The sequence below is a fragment of the Hemitrygon akajei genome, chromosome 10 (genome assembly GCF_048418815.1).
Source record: "Hemitrygon akajei chromosome 10, sHemAka1.3, whole genome shotgun sequence".
In the NCBI taxonomy this organism is placed as follows: Eukaryota; Metazoa; Chordata; class Chondrichthyes; order Myliobatiformes; family Dasyatidae; genus Hemitrygon; species Hemitrygon akajei.
In genome coordinates, this window is record NC_133133.1 from 38,347,766 (window position 1) to 38,371,264 (window position 23,499).

Below are 23,499 nucleotides of genomic sequence, written 5' to 3' on the forward strand. Positions count from 1 at the left end.
TAATCCTGTGGCCCAGGAAGTCGATGGTATCGAGACTGAACTGCCATTTGGCCGGGTTGATCGTGAGGCCGAAATCACTCAGGTGGGAGTAGAGCTGGCGGAGATGGGACAGATGCTCCTGACGACTACTGCTGGCTATGAGGTTGTCGTCCAAATAGATGAACGCAAAGTCCAGGTTGCGTCCCACCGCAACCATTAGCCGCTGGAACATCTGTGTGGCATTCTTCAGGCCGAACGGCATTCGGAGGAATTCGAACAGGCTGAACGGGGTGATGAGTGCTATTTTGGGGATGTCTTCAGGGTGCACCGGGATTTAATGGTATCCCTGGACGAGGTCTACTTTGGAAAAGATTCTTGCCCCGTGCAGGTTTGCTGCAAAGTCTTGTATGTGCGGCACGGGGTAGCGGTCTGGAGTTGTAGCCTCGTTCAGTCTGTGGTAGTCACCGCATGGTCTCCAACCCCCGGCTGCTTTGGGCACCATGTGCAGGGGGGAGGCCCATGGGCTGTCGGACCTCCATACGATCCCCAATTCCTCCATTTTCTTGAACTCCTCCTTCGCCAGGCGGAGCTTTTCCAGGGGGAGCCTTTGTGCGCGGGCGTGGAGGTGTGGTCCCTTGGTCGGGATGTGGTGCTGAATCCCGTGTCTGGGCATGGCTGCCGTGAACTGCGGTGCCAGAATCAATGCAAAGTCAACCAGGATTCTGGTGAATTCATTGTCCGACAGCGTGACGGAGTCCAGGTGTGGGGCCGGCAACTTGGCTTCACCCAGGGAGAACGTCTGGAAAGTCTCGGCATGTACCAGTCTTTTCCCTTGCAAGTCGACCAGCAGGCTGTGAGCTCGCAAGAAGTCTGTCCCCAAGAGTGGTTGGGCCACGGCGGCCAGTGTGAAGTCCCACATGAACCGGCTGGTGCCGAACTGCAGCTGCACTGTGCAGGTGCCGTAGGTCCATATCGTGCTGCCGTTTGCAGCCCTCAGGGTGGGTCCTGGCTTCCTGTTGCGGGTGTCGTACCCCGTCGGGGGCAAGACGCTGATTTCCGCTCCGGTGTCAACCAAGAAGCGGCGTCCTGACTGTTTGTCCCAGACATACAAGAGGCTGTCCTGGTGGCCAGCCGCCTTAGCCATTAGCGGCAGCTGGCCCTGGCCCTTGCAGGGTGGGTGACAACAGCGGGCTTCTGTGCCCCACCGCTGGTGGTAGAAACACCACTGTTCACTGTCCTCCTCTCACTCCTGCCTCTGTGTTGTGTGAGCCCCCCGCCGGGCCTGGTCTGGTCCGCTGTTGGGCGCATGGCCTGGTAATCTGACTGACGGACGCCACGCTCTCCCTCTTGGCTTTCCACAGCACGTCTGCCCGGGCCGCCACCTTCTGGGGGTCGCTGAAATCTGTGTCGGCCAGCAGCAGATGTATGTCCTCGAGCAGTTGCTCTAGGAACGCTTGTTCGAACATAAGGCAGGGCTTATGTCCATTAGCCAGGGCCAGCATCTCGTTCATCAATGCTGACGGCAGCCTGTCTCCCAAACTGTCCAGGTGAAGCAGGCGGGCACCCCGCTCACGCCGTGAGAGGCCAAAGGTCCCGATGAGCAGCGCTTTGAATGCTTCATATTTGCCTTCTTCCGGGGACGACTGTATGAAATCCGCAACCTGGGCGGCCGTCTCCTGGTCAAGAGCGCTCGCCACGTGATAGTAACGCGTGGAATCAGAAGATATCTGCCGAATCTGGAACTGGGCTTCTGCTTGGCTAAACCACACGCGTGGTCGCAGCGTCCAGAAAGTCGGCAGTTTTAGCGAAACTGCGTGAACAGATGAAGAGTCGGTCATCTTTGGTCCAAATCCCGTTTGGACCGTCAGGGTCACCAATGTAGCGATGTGCTACACACAGCGCTGAAATAATGACACGCAGTCGGTAAGTCGTTTTGAGACTAGTTTATTCAAACTTCGCGGCGCTGGCATTTAATCCCTAGTGCCTTCCCTCTCCGGGTGGAAATGACGTCAGAGGTGCATTACCAAAGTCTCCCCCTGCGCGCTGGCTATTTGTGAGCCGGTTTGCCTGCGCAGAAAGTGGGTCGCCACAGTATCTCCTTTTATATTTTTGGCTAATTTACCTTCATACTTTATCTTTTCTTTCTTTATTACTTTTCTAGTTGCCTTCTGTTGGTTTGTAAAAGCTTCTCATTCCTCCACCTTTCCACCAATTTTTACTATATTATATGTCCTCTCTTTTGCTTCTTCGCTGTTTTGATTTCCATTGTCAGCTAAAGTTGCCTCAACCTCCCTTTAGAATACTTCTTCTTTGGCAAGTGCCTTTCTTGTGCCTTCCATTTTGCTCCCAGAAACTCTAGCTATTCCTGTTCTACCATCATTCCTACTAGTGTCTCCTTCCAATCAACTTTGGACAGCTCCACTCTCATGCCTCTGCAATTCCATTTACTCCGTTGTAAACCGATCCATCGGATTTTAGCTTCTCCTTCTCAAGCTTCAGGATGAATTAAACCATATTATGAATACTGCCTCCTTGGGTCTGGCTTACCCTAAGCTCTCAAATCGAATCTGGGTTATTACACAACACCCAATCCAGAATTGCTGGTCCCCTAGTGGGCTCAACCACAAGCTATTCTAAAAAGCCACCTAAAAAAGAGGATGATCAGGGACTTCCCCCTACTTGTGATATTTACTGGGAGCATTGTTGTTGATCCCTACCACCAATCCCACAATCTCTTTGACAGTCAGGAAGGATATACAGAAGCATCAGGATTAGGACAGTCCTGACTGGCTAACAGCTTCTTCCCTCAGTCTATGAGAACTCTGCTACCACTGAACTGCTTACCGTTCACTGTTTACCTGTGCTGTTCATTACTACATGCATTTTGAATTATATTTTATAACTTATTTATAGTCTAATATCTTGGCTCATGTGCTGTGTGTAAGATATGTTGTGAAGGTGCACCATGGTCCGAAGGAACATCGTTTAGTTTGGTTGTATATATGCACAGTCAGATGACAAGAAATTTGAACTTGATCTTCAACTTGACCTCATAGGCATTCTACAGATTTCCTCTCTTGGGATCCACCCAACCAGATTTTCCCAATTCAATATTGAAATCTCTCTTGACTATGTAACATTGCTCTTTTCACATGCCTTTTCTACCTTCTGTTTTAACTTGTCCCTCCAGATGAATTCTACATCTTCTGCTCCTACATCACCTCTTCCAAAGGATTTGATTTCATTTTTTACAAATGGAACCCCCACCCCACTCACTGTTAACCAGCAGCCATCCAGAGTAGGACCCCTTTATTCCCACTCTCTGTTTTCTGCTGATCAGCCAATACTCAGGGCATATGTACAAAATTAAGGGAGGGAAGTTTAGGGGAGACATCAGGGGTAAGTTTTTACACAGAGGGTTGTGAGTGCCTGGAATGACTTGCCAGGGATGGTGGTGGAGGCTAAAACATTAGGGGTATTTAAGAGCATCTTGGACAGGCACATGGATGAAAGAAAAATGGAAGGTTATGGGGTAATGTGGGTTTAGTACTTTTTTTTAAGGATTATATGGGTCGGCACAACATGGAGGGCTGAAGGGCCTGTACTGTGCTGTAGTGTTCTATGGTCCTATACTACACCGCCCCCCCCCCCCCACACACATTAGTATCTTCCTTGTAATTCAATGGGAGCTTATCTTGTCTCAAAGGCCTTCTGAAAATCCAAGTACACCACATCCAATGCATCTCCTTTGTCAACCCTGCTTGTAATTTTCTCAAAAAATTGCAGTAGGTTTGTCAGTTTCCTGTTAGGAAACCGTGCTAGCTTTGGCATATCTTGTCATGTGCCTCCAGGTCAAAAGATGTAATCTGAGGATTACATTCCTTGACTTCTCTAGTGCCTTTAACACCATCCAGCCCAAGATCTTAAAGCACAAACTAACGGAGATGGGAGTAGACTCTCACATGGTGGATTGGATAGTGGACTACTTGACAGATAGACCTCAGTATGTGCGGTTGGGAGACTGTAGGTCTGACACAGTGGTCAGCAGCACAGGAGCGCCACAGGGAACCGTACTCTCTCCGGTCCTGTTCACCCTGTACACATCTGACTTCCAATATAACACGGAGTCCTGCCATGTGCAGAAGTTCGCTGATGACACGGCCATAGTGGGGTGTGTCAGGAATGGACAGGAGGAGGAGTATAGGAAACTGATACAGGACTTTGTGATATGGTGCAACTCAAACTACCTGCGTCTCAATGTCACCAAGACCAAGGAGATGGTGGTGGACTTTAGGAGATCTAGGCCTCATATGGAGCCAGTGATCATTAATGGAGAATGTGTGGAGCAGGTTAAGACCTACAAGTATCTGGGAGTACAGTTGGACGAGAAGCTAGACTGGACTGCCAACACAGATGCCTTGTGCAGGAAGGCACAGAGTCGACTGTACTTCCTTAGAAGGTTGGCGTCATTCAATGTCTGCAGTGAGATGCTGAAGATGTTCTATAGGTCAGTTGTTGAGAGCGCCCTCTTCTTTGTGGTGGCGTGTTGGGGAGGAAGCATTAAGAAGAAGGACGCCTCACGTCTTAATAAGCTGATAAGGAAGGCGGGCTCTGTCGTGGGCAAAGTACTGGAGAGTTTAACATCGGTAGCTGAGCGAAGGGCGCTGAGTAGGCTACGGTCAATTATGGAAAACCCTGAACATCCTCTACATAGCACCATCCAGAGACAGAGAAGCAGTTTCAGCGACAGGTTACTGTCGATGCAATGCTCCTCAGACAGGATGAAGAGGTCAATACTCCCCAATGCCATTAGGCTTTACAATTCAACTGCCAGGACTTAAGAACTTTTTTTTAAAGCTATTATTAATGCTTTTGAGTTAGTGATTTAGATGCATATCATATTATTACTGAGTTAAGTATTGTATGTAATGAGTTTTTGCTACAACAAGTGTATGGGACATTGGAAAAATGTTGAATTTCCCAATGGGGATGAATAAAGTATCTATCTATCTATCTATCTATCTATCTATCTATCTATCTATCTATCTATCTAACAATCGATTCCAACAACTTCCCAACCACTGATGTTAGGCTAACAGGTCTATAATTTCCTTTCTGCTGCCTCCTACCCTTCTTCAATAGCAGAGTAACATTTGCATTTCCAGTCATCCGGTACAATGCCAGAATCTATTGATTCCTGAAAGATTATTGTTAATGCTACTCTATCTCTCCAGCTACTTCCTTCAGAACCCGAGGGTGCATTCCATCAGGTGCAGGAGATTACGCTTCTTGAGCACCTACTCAGTCGTAATTTTCACTGCACATACTTCACTTCCCTGACACTCTTGCATCTCCGGTACACTGCAGCTGTCTTCCACTGTGAAGACTGATGTAAAATACACATTCAGTTCCTCTGCCATCTCTGTGTCTCTTATTACAATATCTCCAGTGCCATTTTGTATTGGTTCTATATCTACCCTTGACTCTCTTTTATCCTTTATATACTTAAAAAAGCTTTCAGTATCTTCTTTGATATTATTCACCAGCTTCCTTTCATAATTCATCTTTTCCTTCCTAATAACCATCTTAGTTTCCTTCTGCAAGTTTTAAAAATCTTCCCAATCCCCTATCTTCTCACCAGCTTTGGCTTCCTTGTATACCCTCTCTTTTGCTTTTACTTTGGCTCTAACTCCACTTGTCAGCCATGGTAGTGTCTTTCTTCCTTTTGAAAATTTCTTCTTATTTAGAATATATCTGTCTTGCACTTCCCTCATTTTTCACAGAAACCCCAGTCATAGCTGCTCTGCTGTACTTCCTGCTAATGTCCCTTTCCAGTCAACCTTGGCCAGTTCCCCTCACTTGCCATTGTAATTTCCTTTATTCCACTGAAATACCAACACATTGGATTTTAGTTTCTCCTTCTCAAATTTCAAAGTGAACTCGATCATATTGTGATCACTGCTCCTTAAGGGTTCCTTAACCTTAAGCTCTCTTATCATCTTCAGATCATTGCACAACACCCAATCCAGCACAGCCAATCCCCTGGTGGGCTCAACAATAAGCTGTTCTAAAAAGCCATCCTTGAGACATTCCACAAATGCTCTCTCTTGAGGTCCAGTACTGACCTGGTTTTCCCAATCCACTTTCATGTTAAAATCCCCAACGATTATCATGACATTGCCCTTCTGACTTGCCTTTTCTACCTCTTGCTGTCATTTTTAATCCACATCCTGGCTGCTGTTTGGAGGCCTGTATACAACTGCCATTAGGGTCCTTTTACCCTTGCCATTTCTTAACTCAACCCATAGAGACTACACCTTTCGATGCTATATCGTCCCTTTCTAATGATTTAATATTGTTTCTTATACACAGAGCCACACCACAGCCTTTGCCTATTAACCTATTTTTCCAATACAGCATATATCCTTGGACGTTCAGCTCGCAATGGCAGACATCCTTTAGCCAAGTTTCAGAGATGGCCACAACATCATACTTGCCAATCTGTAGCTGAATTTCAAGATTATCCATTTTATTTCCAGTTTAGATCCTTTACCTTATACTGCATGTTTTCAAAGATGACACCTCCAGTCCTGTATTCATCATCCTTTTTCAAATTTGGCCCACTGCTACATTTTAACTCACCCCACTGACTGAAAATTTGTCTTATAATCTGCCTGTCATAGAAACATAAAAATCTACAGCACAATACAGGCCCTTCAGCCCACAATGTTGTGCTGACTATGTAACCTAGTCTAGAAACTGCCTAGAGTTACCCTACCACACAGCCCTCTATTTTTCTAAACTCCATGTGCCTATCTAAGAGTCTCTTAAAAGGACCTATTTTATCTGCCACTACCACCTTCCCTGGTAGTGCATTCCACACACCCTCCAGTCTTACCACTCAAAATCTTACTGCTAACATTACCCTTGTACTTACTTCCAAGCACCTTAAAACTATTCCCCCTCATGCTAGCCATTTCAGCCCTGGGATAAAGCCTCTGACTATCCACACAATCAATGCCTTTCATCAACATATATACCTCTATCAGGTCATTTCTTATGCTCTGTCACTTCAAGGGGAAAAGGCTAAGTTCACAACCTATTCTCATAAGGCATGTTTTCCAATCCAGGCAACATCCTTGTAAATCTCATCTACACTCTCTCTATAGTATCCACATCCTTCCTGTAGTGAGGTGACCAGAACTAAATATGTTACTCCTAGTGGGGACTAACTAAAGTCTTATGTAGCTGTAACATTACTTCACAGCTCTTGAACTTAATCACACAGTTGATGAAGGCCAACACACCATATGCCTTCTTAACAACACTGTCATCCTGTGCAGCAGCTTTGAGTGCCCTGTGGACATGGACCCCAAGATCTCGCTGATCCCCCACACTGCCAAGAGCCTTACCATTACTATTATATTCTGTATTCAAATTTGATCTACCAAAATGAACCACTTCAGACTTACCTGGGTTGAACTCAATCTGCCACTTCTCAGCCCAGTTCTGCATCCTATAGATGTTGCTCTTTCACCTCTGACAACCCTCTGGACTATCCACAAGACCCCCAACTTTTGTGTCATCAGCAAACTTTATTAACCCACCCTTCTACTTCTTCATCCTGGTCAATTATAAAAATCAAAAGAGGAAGGCTCCCAGAACAGATCCCTGCAGAACACCACTGGTCACCGACCTCCATGCAGAATACGGACCATCCACAACCACCCTTTGCCTTCTGTGGGTTAGCCATTTCTGGATCCACAAAGCAAGGTCTCCTTCAATCCCATGCCTCGTTACTTTCTGAATGAGCCTTGCATGGGGAACCTTATCAAATGCCTTGCTGAAATCCATATACACTACATCCACTGCTCTACCTCCAAAAATGTGTTTTGTTGCATCCTCAAAGAATTCAATCAGGTTCATAAGGAATGATCTGCCATTGACAAAGCTATGCTGACTATCCCTAATCAGATTATATCTATCCAAATGCTCATATCCAAGCCTCTCAGGATCTTCTCCAGCAACGTGCCTACCACTGAAGCAATACTCACTGGTCTAAAATTTCCTGTGTTATCTCTACTCCCTTTCTTGAACAATGTTTACAACCTTCCAATCCTCTGGTACTTCTCCTATCCCTATTGATGATACAAAGATCATTACCAGAGGCTCAGCAATCTTCTTCCTCGCTTCCCATAGTAGCCTGGGCTATATCTCGTCCAATCCCAGAGACTTATCTAACTTAAATCCTTTCAAAAGCTCCAGTCCATCCTCTTTCTTAATATCTATACAGTCAGGCATTTCAGTCTGCTGTAAGTCATCCTCCTAATTGCCAAGGTCCTTTCAATTGGTGAATACTAAAGCAAAGTATTCATTAAGTACCTCCGCTACCCCCTCTGGCTCCATGCATATGTTTCCACTCTCACTCCTGATTGGTCTTATTCTCACACAGCTCATCCTCTTGCTCTTCATATACTTGTAGAACGCCTTGGAGTTTTCCTTAATCCTGCTCTCCAAGGCCTTCTCCTGGCCCTTTCTAGCTCTCCTAATTTCATTCTTGAGCTCCTTCCTGGCACCCTTGTAATTTTCTGGAGCTCAAATAGTACTCTTGAACCTTTCATAAGCTTTTCTTTTCTTTTTAACTGGATTTTCTACATCCTTTCTGCACCATGGTTCATTTACTCTATCATCCTTTCCTTGCCTCAATGGAACATACCTATGGAGAATGTCATGCAAATGTTCCCTGAACATTTACCACATTTCTGCTGTGCATTTCCATGAGAACATCTGCTCCCAATTTAGGTTCCCAAGTTCCTGCCTAATAGCATCATATTTCTCCCTACCCCAATTAAATGTTTTCCCAAATTGTCTGCTCCTATCCCTCTCCAGCACTATAGTAGAGTTGTCCTTCCTCACAGTCTCACTACACACTGCATTTACTTGCATGCCAACTGCCCGATCCTCTGGCCTATCATTTTGGTTCCCATCCCCCTGCTAAATTAGTTTAAACCCTTCCCAACAGCTATAGTAAACCTGCCTGCAAGGATATTGGTCTCCTTCAGGTTCAGGCGCAACCTGATAAAGATTTATCTACCTTTATATATTTTAAGGCCTCCAGCACTTCCTCTTCTGCAATGTAGATTCTCCTCAAGAATTCACTACTAAGATTTTACTGTTATCTGCTTTTAAATCCATCCATGGACAGTAACATTAAACAATCTATATCACAGAGAGAGTTTAATGTGTTGTGTAATTAATCTTCTAATGATATTTGAGTAATAATGTAGTGAAAGGAAACACTGAGTTCTGAGAGAATATGATAATCCGAGAATGTTCTAAAATATTACTTTTCCATTACATTAGCAAAGTTCTAAGTACTTTCGGAGCCATTCAGAACAGATAATTTTAGCCCAGCAAAATCTACAAGCGTGCTGTACCAGCATTAAACAAATTCTAAAACAACACACAGAATAATTGCTAAGAGGATTTTGCAGCCACATCTCACACAGTGATTAGTAGAAGGTATTTGTTTACATTCTCGAGTCATGTGGGAGTCTAATCGTTCCCATGCTTTGATACAGCGAATGAGATATTTTGTTTTACTCGGTAGGAAAGATTTTCTGTATTAATATTAAGCAATTATGCACAGCATCCATTTCAAACTGTTCTCTATTCAGCTGATTGTAAAAGCAAATGGCTCGGTTGAGAGCAGGGGCAAGATTCTTCCCCTTGGAAGAAGTAAAGAATGGAACATTCCCATTGTTAGTGCAACTTTGTGCCGGTGTGAGGCTGGGGAGGGAGAGCAGCTGCTCGCACTCGTACACCGACACTTAAGTTTGAATTTGATGTTTTTACGAGCTTTGTGTAGGCAGTGCACAATCCTCCAGTGGAGGTGAACCAAAGCCGCCCTCCTGTCTGCGAGCGGCCTAGGGTCGCAGTTCACCGAGCTGAGCCTGAGAGGTGAGGAGCGATAACATGTCTGTTACCAAGGCAACGGTTTCAGACCGCAGAGGTTTGGACTGAAGGGAACGGGGGCAGCAGCAATCTCTTCACTTGTTTGTATTTGTGTCTAAATCTGTGCGCGTGTGTGTGTGTGAGAGAGAGAGAGAGAGACAAAACAAATTATCACGGTTAAAAGCAAACTGTATTTTCTCTAATTGTACTTTCAGGCCTGTAATCCAGGCTTCATTGATTTCGTTAAATTGTACATTTAACAGTTGATTGTTCTCTGTTTCCTCGCAACACGTTGGCTAATATCACAGTTCCAAACTCTTTTTGGAAAGTTTGAAGAATGAGCCAATCTCGGGCCGAAACATTGACTATTTATTCCTTTTTATAAATGCTGCCCGACCTGCTGAGTTTCTCCAGTATTTTGTGTGTGTTCTCTAGTGAGTCGATTTTACCTTACTCTTATCTAAATTCTATTTGTGGTAACTCGAAGCAGTGATGAATAACTAAATTAACTCCCCTAACTCATCACTTAAAGAAAATGTGTTGTGTAATTAATATTTTAATAATATTTTTGTAATGTTGATATATTGTTTGACTAAGCATTTTTAAAAAAATAATTCAAATCAATATGTTCTTGTCTCTTGAAGTAAAAAAAAACTAAACCTACAAGTTCTCCCTGGCTCCCCTTGTTTTTCTTCTAATTTTATGTTTTGCAGTTACAAAACACAACAGTGGTGCCAAGGAAGTATTAAAGGAATCAGAGCAGACTTGTGAAGTGGAGCAAAACGTTCGAATTTTTTAAAAAGCGCAGAGAGAAACTGTTGAGTTCAAAAAAGAAGCACAGGCTTGGTCAATTTTTTTTTAAAAGGCAGAAAATGGATAAATTAACAACACACACAAAATGCTGGTGGAACACAGCAGGCCAGGCAGCATCTATAGGGAGAAGCACTGTCGACGTTTCAGGCCGAGACCCTTCATCAGGACTAACCGAAAGGAAAGATAGTAAAAGATTTGAAAGTAGTGGGGGGAGAGGGAAATGCGAAATGGTAGGAGAAGACCGGAGGGGGTGGGATGAAGCTAAGAGCTGGAAAGGTGATTGGCGAAAGTGATACAGAGCTGGAGAAGGGAAAGGATCATGGGATGGGAGGCCTTGGGAGAAAGAAAGGGGGGGGGGGAAGCACCAGAGGGAGATGGAGAACAGGCAGAGTGATGGGCAGAGAGAGAGAAAAAATAACTAAATATGTCAGGGATGGGGTAAGAAGGGGAGGAGGGGCACTAACGGAAGTTAGAGAAGTCAATGTTCATGCCATCAGGTTGGAGGCTACCCAGCCGGTATATAAGGTGTTGTTCCAACAACCTGAGTTTGGATTCATTTTGACAATAGAGGAGGCCATGGATAGACATATCAGAATGGGAATGGGACGTGGAATTAAAATGTGTGGCCACTGGGAGATCCTGCTTTTTCTGGCGGACCGAGCGTAGGTGTTCAGCAAAACGGTCTCACCAATATATAAAAGGCCACACCGGGAGCACCGGACGCAGTATACCACACCAGCCGACTCACAGGTGAAGTGTCGCCTCACCTGGAAAGACTGTCTGGGGCCCTGAATGGTGGTGAGGGAGGAAGTGTAAGGGCAGGTGTAGCACTTGTTCCGTTTACAAGGATAAGTGCCAGGAGGGAGATCCGTGGGAAGGGATGGGGGGGGGGGGGGATGAGTGGACAAGGGAGTCGCGTAGGGAGCGATCCCTGCAAAAAGCAGAATGGGGGGGGGAGGGAAAATGTGTTTGGTAGTGGGATCCCGTTTACAGGTTCATAACCAATGAGTATCGGATAATAATAATAAAAAATTTTAGAAAATCGGAAATGGCTGGCTAGATCGGAAAGGTAGATGCGTTTGATTCCACAAGTGATACCTGTATTTTACAGACTAGACAGATTGAGCATTATTTTGAAGCAAATGAAACAGACAATGAGAAACAAGTTCCAATTTTTACTGGGTGTATTGGGTTTAAAGGCATACAGTTTGCTTTGAAGTTTAACTGCTTCAACCAAACCAGCTGAAATGAGCTTTGCTGATATTGTGAAAGTAATGCAGAAACTGAAATTGTTGATTGTAGAACACTTTAGGTTTCATTAGTGGAATCAAAGGGAAGGGGAGCCCATTTCAGCATATGTGGCTAAATTGAAGAGAGTGTCGAGTATTGTCGGTTAGGTAATGGGTTTAATAATGCACAGAGCAATCGTTTAGTTTGTAGAATCCTACAAGACAACATTCAAAAATGGCTCCTAACTGAAGCACAACTTACAATTAAAAGAGCAGTTGTAATTCAATGGAAATAGCAGAGCCGCAGTTGAGTTGCAGTCAGGAATGAAAGTAAGCATGAACAAAATTGCAACATCTAAACAGAAACCTGCTTGTTGCCTGTTACCAATTGTGTTACCATTGTGCCAGGGGCTGACATACACCAGACCAATGCAGGCTTAAAGGTGAAACTTGCAGAAAATGCAACAAAGTAGGACACATACAAAGAGCATGCTGGCACACAAAAATAAATGGACTGCACAGGGAAGACAAAAAGATTAAGAAGTGAAGTTGCAGTTTCAAAAAGGGCACTAATCTGCATGCTGTTGATGAAAAATCTGTAATGATGAGTGTGACAGGACTGTGTAGCCTTGATATTTAAAATATCAGTACTAGCAAGGACACGGGCTGCTGGAGATCTAGAGCAATACACACAATGTGATGGAGGAGGTCAAGTAGCATCAATGGATGGGAATAAACAATTGATGTTTCGGGCTGAGGCCTGATGAAGGGTCCTGGTCTGAAATGGTGACTGTTTATTTCACTCCATGGATGCTGCCTGACCTGCTGAGCTCCAATAAACAAGCAATATGGCTTACAGCAGAAGAGAGTGGCAAATGAATTAAAATGGAATTGGGCACTAGCTCAGTTGTTTCAGTCATTCCACAAATTGAGTTTGAACAGCATTTCAAAGCTACTGAAGCCTGCAGGTATCCAATTAAGAACTTAAACTAGAGAAAAGATAGCTCCTGTGGGAATGATATTCGTAATAGTGAAATACAACAACCAACAAGCTATATACAGACAGACAGACATACTTTATTGATCCCGAGGGAAATTGGGTTTCATTACAGTCGCACCAACCAAGAATAGTGTAGAAATATAGCAATATAAAACCATAAATAATTAAATAATATTAAGTGAATTATGCCAAGTGGAAATAAGTCCAGGACCAGCCTATTGGCTCAGGGTGTCTGACACTCCGAGGGAGGAGTTGTAAAGTTTGATGGCCACAGGCAGGAATGACTTCCTATGACGCTCAGTGTTGCATCTTGGTGGAATGAGTCTCCAGCTGAATGTACTCCTGTGCCTAACCAGTACATTATGGAGTGGATTGGAGACATTGTCCAAGATGGCATGCAACTTGGACAGCATCCTCTTTTCAGGCACCACTGTCAGAGAGTCCAGTTCCACCCCCACAACATCACTGACCTTACGAATGAGTTTGTTGATTCTGTTGGTGTCTGCTACCCTCAGCCTGCTGCCCCAGCACACAACAGCAAACATGATAGCACTGGCCACCACAGACTCGTAGAACATCCTCAGCATCATCCGGCAGATGTTAATGGACCTCAGTCGCCTCAGGAAGTAGAGGTGGCTCTGACCCTTCTTGTAGACAGCCTCAGTGTTCTTTGACCAGTCCAGTTTATTGTCAATTCATATCCCCAGGTATGTGTAATCCTCCACCATGTCCACACTGACTCCTTGGATGGAAACAGGGGTCACCGGTGCCTTAGCCCTCCTCAGGTCCACCACCAGCTCCTTAGTCTTTTTCACATTAAGCTGCAGATGATTCTGCTCACACCATGTGACAAGGTTTCCCACCATAGCCCTGTACTCAGCCTCATCTCCCTTGTGGATGCATCCAACTATGGCAGAGTCATCAGAAAACTTCTGAAGATGGCAAAACTCTGTGCAGTAGTTGAAGTCTGAGGTGTAGATGGTGAAGAGAAAGGGAGACAGGACAGTCCCCTGTGGTGCCCCAGTGCTGCTGACCACTCTGTCTGACACATAGTGTTGCAAGCGCATGTACTGTGGTCTGCCAGTCAGGTAATCAATAATCCATGACACCAGGGAAGCATCCACCTGCATCACTGTCAGCTTCTCGCCCAGCAGAGCAGGGCTCGTATGTGATTAAAAACAAAAGGACCAGCATTGTGGGGGTATAAGCGGCTGAGGTGTCTACAACTTGATTTGAGATACATTCACAATTTGCATGCCACATCCCCTGCGATAGTCAACTAGAAACAAATGAAGAAAAATACTGGATGATGCCACAGCAGTGTACAAGGATGGTATTGGAAAACTCAAAACATATCAAGTGCTCAATGAAAACACCTCACCCAAGTTTTGCAAAGCCCTCCTGGTTCTGTATGCGATCAAGTAGCCAGTGAGCTGGATCGCATGGAAACTGAAGGAATTTTTTTCCAATGTTGACTGGAGCCCATGGACAACATCAGTGGTTCCAGTAACCAAGAAAAATGGGTCTGTCAAAATCTGTGGTGATTTTCAGGTCACCATCAACCTAATACTGAAAGTAGATCAATACCGTTTGCCCAGGGCAGAGGATATTTTTGCAAACCTTGAGGTGGCTTTCCAAAAGGTAGGGAAATGGTGGATTCAGACACTGTACTCAAGCATGATCCACATCGGCCAGTGAGGTTTGTCACGCCGTGTTCGGAATGCCAATACATCCACAGGAAAGGTGCCCATGGCTGTCAGAACCACTTTGTGCAGTCCCAAAGTTAACTCCAACAACTACCGTGGAGGAGGCCCTTGAACCTGAGATTGTTTCACAACCACAAGTCTCAACTGTCGAGCAGTAACCACCTCCCCACCCCCCACCCCCATCAAGAACGAGGTTATCCCACAAGAGTAAGAAATCCTCCTCAGTGATCAAATCTTTAGGCCTGAATGGGGCAATTTAAACTTTACTGTGCTGTGAATGTGTATGTTGTACTTGTATTCTGTGTATTTAATATTTCAGTGATATTTGAGTAATTTTATAAATGTATTGTTTGATTAAGCATTCATCGTTTAAAAAGTTAATTACAGGTTATATGGAATAGGATGTGGATGGCATACGTCCTCACGCCACCATGTCATATGTGCACTTCTCTTAAAGTAAAAATGAATTTGTACGAGTTATCTCCCTGCTCCCTTGTTTTCCTTTTAAGTTGTTTTTGATGTTTTGGAGTTAGAAAGCAAAACAAAATGTTCCCTATACCAGCATCACAATTTTCAGTTATCTGACAAGAAGAACTTACCAGCTGAGCCTTTTTCTAAACCTCATTTCGCTCCACAGAGCTAAACGAAGATAGAGGGCAGAGATCTAAGATTAGTATTTCTCATCAACTATGTTGGACAGCTTCCTGCACTCGTAAAAAATTTAGTGTGTTTTGTAAATTGAAATCAGTCCAGTCTCTTGCATGCTCAGTAAGCCTCTAACAACCCTAGTCCCTCAGTTTTCTCTGCATCTTCACTTAAAGCCATTGGTCATGTTGAACTATTTACAGTAATGTCTTGACAGCAAGCACTGGCAGGCCATCTAACAACAGAATGAGACCACAATCAAAGCTGATCCTGATATTGATATACCAACAAGAGTGCCCAAGGACATGAACCCAGTTGTTTTTTCCTAGTCTGGATAATGTGTTAGTCTGAATACTACTCCTAGAGTGGATACTAAGTAGTGACTTGGATCCACTCCAATCTGCCTACCACCACAACAGGCTAACAGAAATGTCATTTCATTGGCTCTTCACTCAACCTTGGAATATCTGGACAGTGAAGGTGCACACAACAGGATGCTCTTCATTGACTACATCTCTATTAAACACACATCTCCTCAAAACTGATTATATAGCTCCAAGATCTAGGCCTCAATACCTCTTGTGCAACTGCATACTGTGAAGGCCCACAAGTAAATGAATCACCGGGTAGTATATGGTGACATTGAAATTTAGCTGCTTACTATCCCAATGGAGTTGAGACGTAAGACACAGGATCAGAATTAGGCCATTTGGCCATCGAGTCTGCTCTGGCATTTCATCATGCCTGATTTATTATCCCTTCCACCCTATTTTCCTGCCTAATCTCTGTAACCCTTGCCAACCATACCAATCAAGAACCAATTAACCTCCACTTTAAATATACCCAATGACTTGGTCTCCACAGCTGTCTATGACAATGAATTCCGCAGTTTCACTACCCTATGGTTATAAAAAGCTCTGAATGATCAACTGAATATGCACATGCAAAGAATTTGAGTGCATATTCTGTAGGGTTTAGCGTTCATGATGAATTTAAATGTGCAATCCCAAAGGGAGAATGCTCTGCCATCACTTATCAGAAACCTCTATACTTTTTATTTTAGGTACATCACTTACACATCACAGGCAAAGCAGTTATGAGTAAAGGACAAGCTGTAGTCCAAAATCCTGCCAACTCCTCTGAAACCTGCAGCAGCTGCATGAACGGTGTACTGCAGTACTCTGATGAATCTCTTGCGACCCACAGTGGTGAGAATGAGGAGAGTCTTCAATCCTACAGTCAGTCATTTGAATCCTATCAGTCTTTCCATGAGGACTTTGAGCAAGAAACAGAATCAGAAACCTCTGCAATCAAATCTGAATTGGAATTTATGTCACCTCAGAGTTTCAAAGAAGGTGAGGAGGAGCAATCAAGTACCGGCCAAGATGCTTGGATATTTCATTGTTAAGTATTTTTCCTTTCTCAGTTTATTTCACAGAACATAGAACAGCACAGCAAAGTACTGCTCCCTTGGCCCACAAATGTGTGCCAACCATTTTTCCTACTCCCAGATCAATCTGAAGCTTCCCTCCTGCATTACCCACCATTTTTTTTTCTTTCATCCATATGCCTATCTTAAATGTTCCTAATGTGTCTGTCTCTACCACCACCTCTCATACTTTACCCAGTGACCTCTGTAAAAATATACTTTGTGGACGTAGAGAGGATTTAGCTTTGGCATGATACCTCTCCTGGTTGAACTGACCTAAATTATTGTCTGGGCTCACACTTTTCTCAGTAGCTGAATGGATGGAATCCTAGACATTAGATGCAGGCGTAGTCTTCTAGTTTCAAGTAATGAATTGGCCAGGCTGTTAGGTGTGTTGGAGTACTTCAGACTTTCCTACATCTAATCACGAGGTAAGATCTGACACAGAATTGGACTTATTTTGGCACAGTCACTAGATGCCACCAGATTTGGGGCAACTCAGCTTTTCCTGTTTCAGGGTTGGAGGTTTTTATTTATTCTTGATATCAATATGTTTGGTGCTGCAATTTCTAGTGTTAATCCATCATATCTGAAAAACCAATGGTGTATGAATGAATGCTTAGAACAGTTTATTTTCCAGCTTTAACACAGTTCACTCAAGCTTCCCCAAAAGTTGAATGGCATCTTATTATATATGATGATAATCAGAATATTTACATACTAATAAGTTCCAGGAGCCTTCGCTCCTGACCATTTCTGACTTCAACCTTCCAGATTCTATAGTGAAAACCAATTAGTCAGTCAGCATCAGAGTGTCAACTTCACCTTCAAATTATCAATCATTCTTATTGCCAGATGTCCCCAACTTGAAACCCAGCCCTTCCCAACAGACATTGAGATCGTTTAGTTGAGCCACCTTTAGAATACCTTGTTAAAATATCTGTGAAATTGTGCAGCAATTAACTTGTAAATTTGCAGCAGCACTAGGGAATGCATTTTTCTGGCTGTTTTCCTCATTTTTCACCCATGGTATAAGTTTGAATGCATTCATAATGTACATGCATCAATTGAATTTTGAACCTAATAATAGATTATTGTTAATTGAACAAATGCTAGTTTTTAACTAATATTAATTATGTTGTGTATAATTATCTAAAAATGGTCGGCATATGGGCAACCCCCACATTATGGCAGTTTGGTAAATGGAAATCTGCCTTTTTAGAATTATTACGTACCCTGTAACTGGGTTTACAGACCAGCAGAAATAGAAGAATCTGTTGGAGTCTGGTGGTACCGAAAACTAAAGGTGTTTATTAGTAAACTACACAATGCAGTATCAAAAATGCAAATATACATATAAAACAGGTTAGCAATAATAAACATAGAAGTGTAGGAATAATAATCAACAATAATAAACAAGCTCTATCAATGTCTAGGGGTAAATGAATTGTCATTGAAGAATATAAAGTTCAGTTCAGTTCATGTGTGCTGAGGTAGTTATGGTTGTGTTGCTATTGTTGGAGAGAGAGAGAGAGAGCAAGAGATTGAACAGCTGCAGCCAGCAAACCTTCTGTTGTATTCTGATTCCGTCGTACCGTTGTGGTCATTCGGTTATGACCCTCCGTTCTCAGCTAGACCGTTCTTCTGTGGTGGACTCGACACTCTGGCATGAGTGGACACACACACAAGTCCCCACCAGCCCTGCTGTAACACTGTGAGCTTTATTGACCGATCTCCTGGTTCAGTCCTCGAAGCCCCCACCTTCCTGTGGGTGCACAACACTCGGTCAGTGTCCACTGGTGTGCCTGAGGGGTGTCTCCCCACACCTGTCTTTTATCCCCATTGACGGGGTATCAGCCATCCATCAACTCAAAATGACCATGTCCATCAAATCAGGCCACTCCTGCTGTCTCCTTAGGAATGTTAACGAGCAAAGTAACGTACTTGCAGCGAAAGGTAAACAATCCAGGAAGAAGTCATAATACATAAATCAAATGTCTCCCTCTCTGTCTTATCTGTAGCAGATTTTCCTGACTCTGTGCTTCATCTCTCTCTCTCATTAGCAGCATAGCAATAGCAATAGTTCATAGTTCTCAAAGAGGGTGGGGGAAATGGTTAACTCTGCACCCCATTTCCATCAGGTCTGTTCAGCACTCATATCAGAATTCACAAATCATCACTGAAAACTCGGAGATATGGAATAAATATTTGTTCTTATAAAATTTATTAGGAAAAATATATACAAAATTTAGATCTTTTTCAAACACACATTTCTTGATGCATGAACAAGAGAAAATCTGTAAATGCTGGAAATCCAAACCACACACACAAACACTCAAAGTTGCTGCGCAGGTTGATTCTGTGGTTAAGAAGGCATACGGTGCATTCGCCTTCATCAATCATCGGATTGCGTTTAGGAGCCGAAAGGTAATGTTGCAGCTATATTGGATCCTGGTCAGACCCCACTTGGAGTCTCAGTTCTGGTCGCTTCACTGATGTGGAAACCATAGAAAGGGTGCAGAGGAGATTTACAAGGATGTTGCTTGGATTGGGGGAGCATGCCTTATGAGAATAGATTGAGTGAACTCAGCCTTTTCTCCTTGGAGCGACGGAAGCTGAGAGGTGACCTGATAGAGGTGTATAAGATATTGAGAGTCATTGATCGTGTGGATAGTCAGAGGCTTTTCCCCAAGGGCTGAAATGGCTAGCACGAGAGGGCACAGTTTTAAGGTGCTTGGAAGTAGGTAGAGAGGCGATTCAGGGGTAAGTTTTTTTTTAATGCAGAGTGGTGAGTATGTGGAATGGGCTGCCGGCGATGGTGGATACGATAGGGTTTTTTAAGAGACTCCTGGATAGGTACATGGAGCTTAGAAAAATAGAGGGCTATGGGTAACCCTTGGTAAGTTCTAAGGTAAGGACATGTGTGGCACAGCTTTGTGGGCCGAAGGACCTGTATTGTGCTGAAGGGTTTCTATGTTCTATGCTCTGAAAGGTGTTGTTCTTTCAAGCTAAGTGTGGCCTTATCACGACAGTGGAGGAGGCCATGGATGAACATATCAGAATGGAAAGTGGAATTAAAATGGGTGGCCACAGGGAGATCCTGCTTGTTCTGGTGGAGGAAGCATAGATGCTGTACGAAGCGGTCTCCCAATCCTAGTCTGTTCAGCGAAGCGGTCTCCCAATCTACGTCCAGCACATAATTCTCTGAAACTTCTGCCACTTCCAACTGGATCCCACCACCAAACACATCTTTCCTTCCTCCCCACTTACTGCTTTCCACAGGAATTACTCCCTACACGACTCCCTTGTCCATTCGTCCCTCCCCACTGATTTCACTCCTGGCAAGCGAAACAAGTGCAACACCACCTCCCTCACTACCATTTAGGTCCCAAAGCAATCCTTCTGGGTGAGGCAACACTTCACCTATGAATCTGTTGTCGTCATATACTGTGTTTGGTGCTTCCAGTGTGGCCTCCTGTATATTGGGAGACTGCTTCGCCGAGCATCTATGCTCCATCTGCCACAACAAGTGGGATTTCCCAATGGCCACCCATTTTAATTCCACTTTCCATTTCGCTATGTCCATCGATGATCTCCTCAACTATCGTGATAAGGCCACACTTAGGTTGGAGGAACAACACCTTATATTTTGTTTAGGTAGCCTCCAACCTGATGGCATGAGCATAGATTTCTCAAACTTCCCACCCCACACCCACACCCACCCTCCTTCACTATTTCCCATCCCCTTTTCCCTCTCTCATATTATCTCCTTGCCCACCCATCGTCTCCCTCTGGTGGTCCTCTCCCTTTTTTCTTTCTTCCATGGTCTTCTGTCTCTTTCACCAATCAACTTCCCAGCTCTTTACTTTGCCCCTCCCCCTCGAAGTTTCACCTATCACCTGGTGTTTCTCACTCCCGTCCTCCCCACCTTTCAAATCTACTCCTCCAATCCTGCCGAAGGGTTTCAGCCCAAAACATCGACTGTACTTTTTTCCATAGAATCTGCCTGGCCTGCAGAGTTCCAACAGCATGTTGAATGTGTTTCTTGATGCATGAGTAGGCATCATAGGTTTGCATTACAAAAAATATGGCTATAGAACAGTACAGCATAGGAACATGTCCTTGGCCCACAATGTTGCGCTGAAGCAACTGAATTAGTAGTCAAATGGCCAACTAAACTAATGCTTACACTATGTCCATATCCTTCCACTTTCCTCACATACATGTGCATTTCTAAACGTCTCTTAAAAGCTCCTAATGTGTCTGCTTGTACCACCTCTGCGGGCAGTGCCTGACAGGCACCCACTACTCTGTGTAAAAAGCTTGCCTCTCTCATCTCATTTAAAATGACCCCCTCGCACCTTAAATATACAGCCTCTGGTATTAGACATTTCAACCTTAGGAAGAAGATACTGTCTACTATATCGATGCCTCTCATCTTTTAAACCTGTATCAGATCTCCCCTCAGCCTCTGCCACTCTAGAGAAAACAACCCAAGTTTGTCCAACCTCTCGTTAATCCAGATATTCTCTAATCCAGGCAGCATCATGATAAACCTTTTCTGCACCCTTTCCAAAGCCCTGACATCCTTCCTATAATGGGGCGAGCGGAACTGTATGCAATACTCCAGATGTGGCCTGACTGGAGTTTTATAAAGCTGTAACATTACTTCCTAGCTTTTGAATTCAATACCTCATTCAATAAGAATTCAATAAGAAGGCATACCATGTGCCTTCTTAACCCCACCCCCCATCAATTTGCATAGCTATTTTGAGGGAGCTATGAACTTGGACCCCAAGATCCTTCTGCTCATCAACACTTAATGGTCTTGCCCTTAATTAACTGTTTCCTTGGACTAGAATCCACTCCCCATAATATGGGGTTTGTGACTAGACTTCATAGTTATTTCTCAATTTTTACATGTTACCATTTATGATACAGAAACCAACAGATCACAAGCAACTGTATTCAGCACATGTTCAGTTTACACATTATGTTAATTTTTAAAAAATAGGCGGAATTCTAAGGGAACAGCACAGGAGAGGGTCAGTGGAGCTGGTTGAAGAAGAATTTTGTGGTATTACTATTCACTTTTTATGAAGCTGGTTAGGCGAGTGTAGTTGGTAACTGCAACTGATGTGGATTAGTATTTCTACCAGTTAAAAATAATAGGCACTTGTATCCATATGTAGCAATTGGTTCAGTTGGATCAATAGTATTGTGCACGAGAGGTCATGCTATAAGTTAGAGGGGAACAGAAGAAATGTATTCTGGCATTAAATGGAGGAGCACAAATATAAATCGAACAAATATATTAAGAAAGAATGACACAGGTCTACAAGTATACATTAAAGCAGCAAGATAAAGAATCATAGCACCAAAAGAGGGAGAGAGAGAGAACTGCAGGTTTTCAGGAATTAAGTCTGTCTTGTGGATGAACTAGTGTATTATGAAAGTTGCAATGGTTTCAGATGTAGTTTGCCTGAGGATAGAGTAGTAGGGTAGTAATGCTTTGATGGTATTAATACTCTCTTTTATTTGTGGGGAGTGGAGAGAATGAGATTTGTCTCAAAAAATAAGGGAGCAACAGAGAGAATTAAATAAAATTAATAGACATACAACATTGAAAGAAACCATTTGATGTAAGCTGTCTGTCTAGGTGATTATGGCAGCTCCCACTCAAATTCACCTAATCCTTTTTGCATGTCCTCTTATTGCATTTTCACTCATGCTTATCAAATTCTTCTCAAAAAACATGACCAAATTTTATAGCAAGTTTCATATTGTAATAATTATCTGGGTTAAAAAGTTTCTCTTGAATACCTTTTTAGCTTCTCTTTTAATAGTTTCTGATTTCAGAATCCCTCTCAAGTGGAAGCATGTCATCTACATCAATTTACCCTTCATAATTTTAAAAAGGTAATTCCTCTATTATCTCCATTCTAGAAGAAGTGGACACAGGCCCTTCAGTTTTCCAATTAAGTATGTGCCTAGCAGTTTATGCCCAATTGGTAATGATAATGGCGTAATCTATGCGCTGTCAGTACTAGGATAAAACATGCTAATATGATTCTTATCAACTAGCGTCCACATTTGCAGTTACTAATCTTTGAAATGCTGCTTTCAACCTGCTGAGTTATTTATTCAGTGGTTTTTTATCTTTTGTGCAGTTCACTCAATAGTCTAATCTACCCATTAATTGCAACCTTTCTGCATTCAAACATAGTTTTTATGAGCATAAACCACAGTGGTGGGTTAGCTATCATTCTTGCAATTCAGAATAAAAGTAACAACTGAGGTCCTTTTGAAAAAGGTGTAGAAGATCAATATCACTTGTTGGCTTGGAGGCTGTTGAACTGTAGATTCTGAGGATTATCTAAGGTGGGAAAGAAGTTTATTTTAATTCAAGATCGTTTAATATCATTTCCTGTACACAAAGGAGAATTAAATAATTGATTTCCTGATTCCAATTTAGCACAGAAAAACACAATAACAACAATAATAATAAAAACATAATAAATATAAATATATAAGATAGTTGTTTTATATATAATGCATGTCCATAAAGTAACGCTAGGCACAGGAATGTTTGTACATAACTGACATGAAATAATGAAGTGATGGTTGGGGGTGTGAAGGGGAATTCATGGTATAAGATAACTGCTTCCAAAAGTACCTTTTCTCTTTTTTTTATTGCATTTACTCTACAGAGGTATCACTTTCTATTTAACGCATGATTACATA

At 43.2% G+C, this 23,499-nt stretch overlaps 1 protein-coding gene across 1 annotated transcript in view; it reads left to right on the top strand.

The window, feature by feature from the left end:
* Positions 1–23,499, top strand: part of LOC140734289 (uncharacterized protein C8orf48-like) — a 121,746-nt gene that overhangs the window by 42,676 nt on the left and 55,571 nt on the right. The window contains exon 2 of the mRNA XM_073058052.1: positions 16,390–16,681. Coding sequence (XP_072914153.1) covers positions 16,423–16,681 — 259 coding nt within the window. The 5' untranslated portion in view covers positions 16,390–16,422. The remainder of the gene's footprint in view (positions 1–16,389; positions 16,682–23,499) is intronic.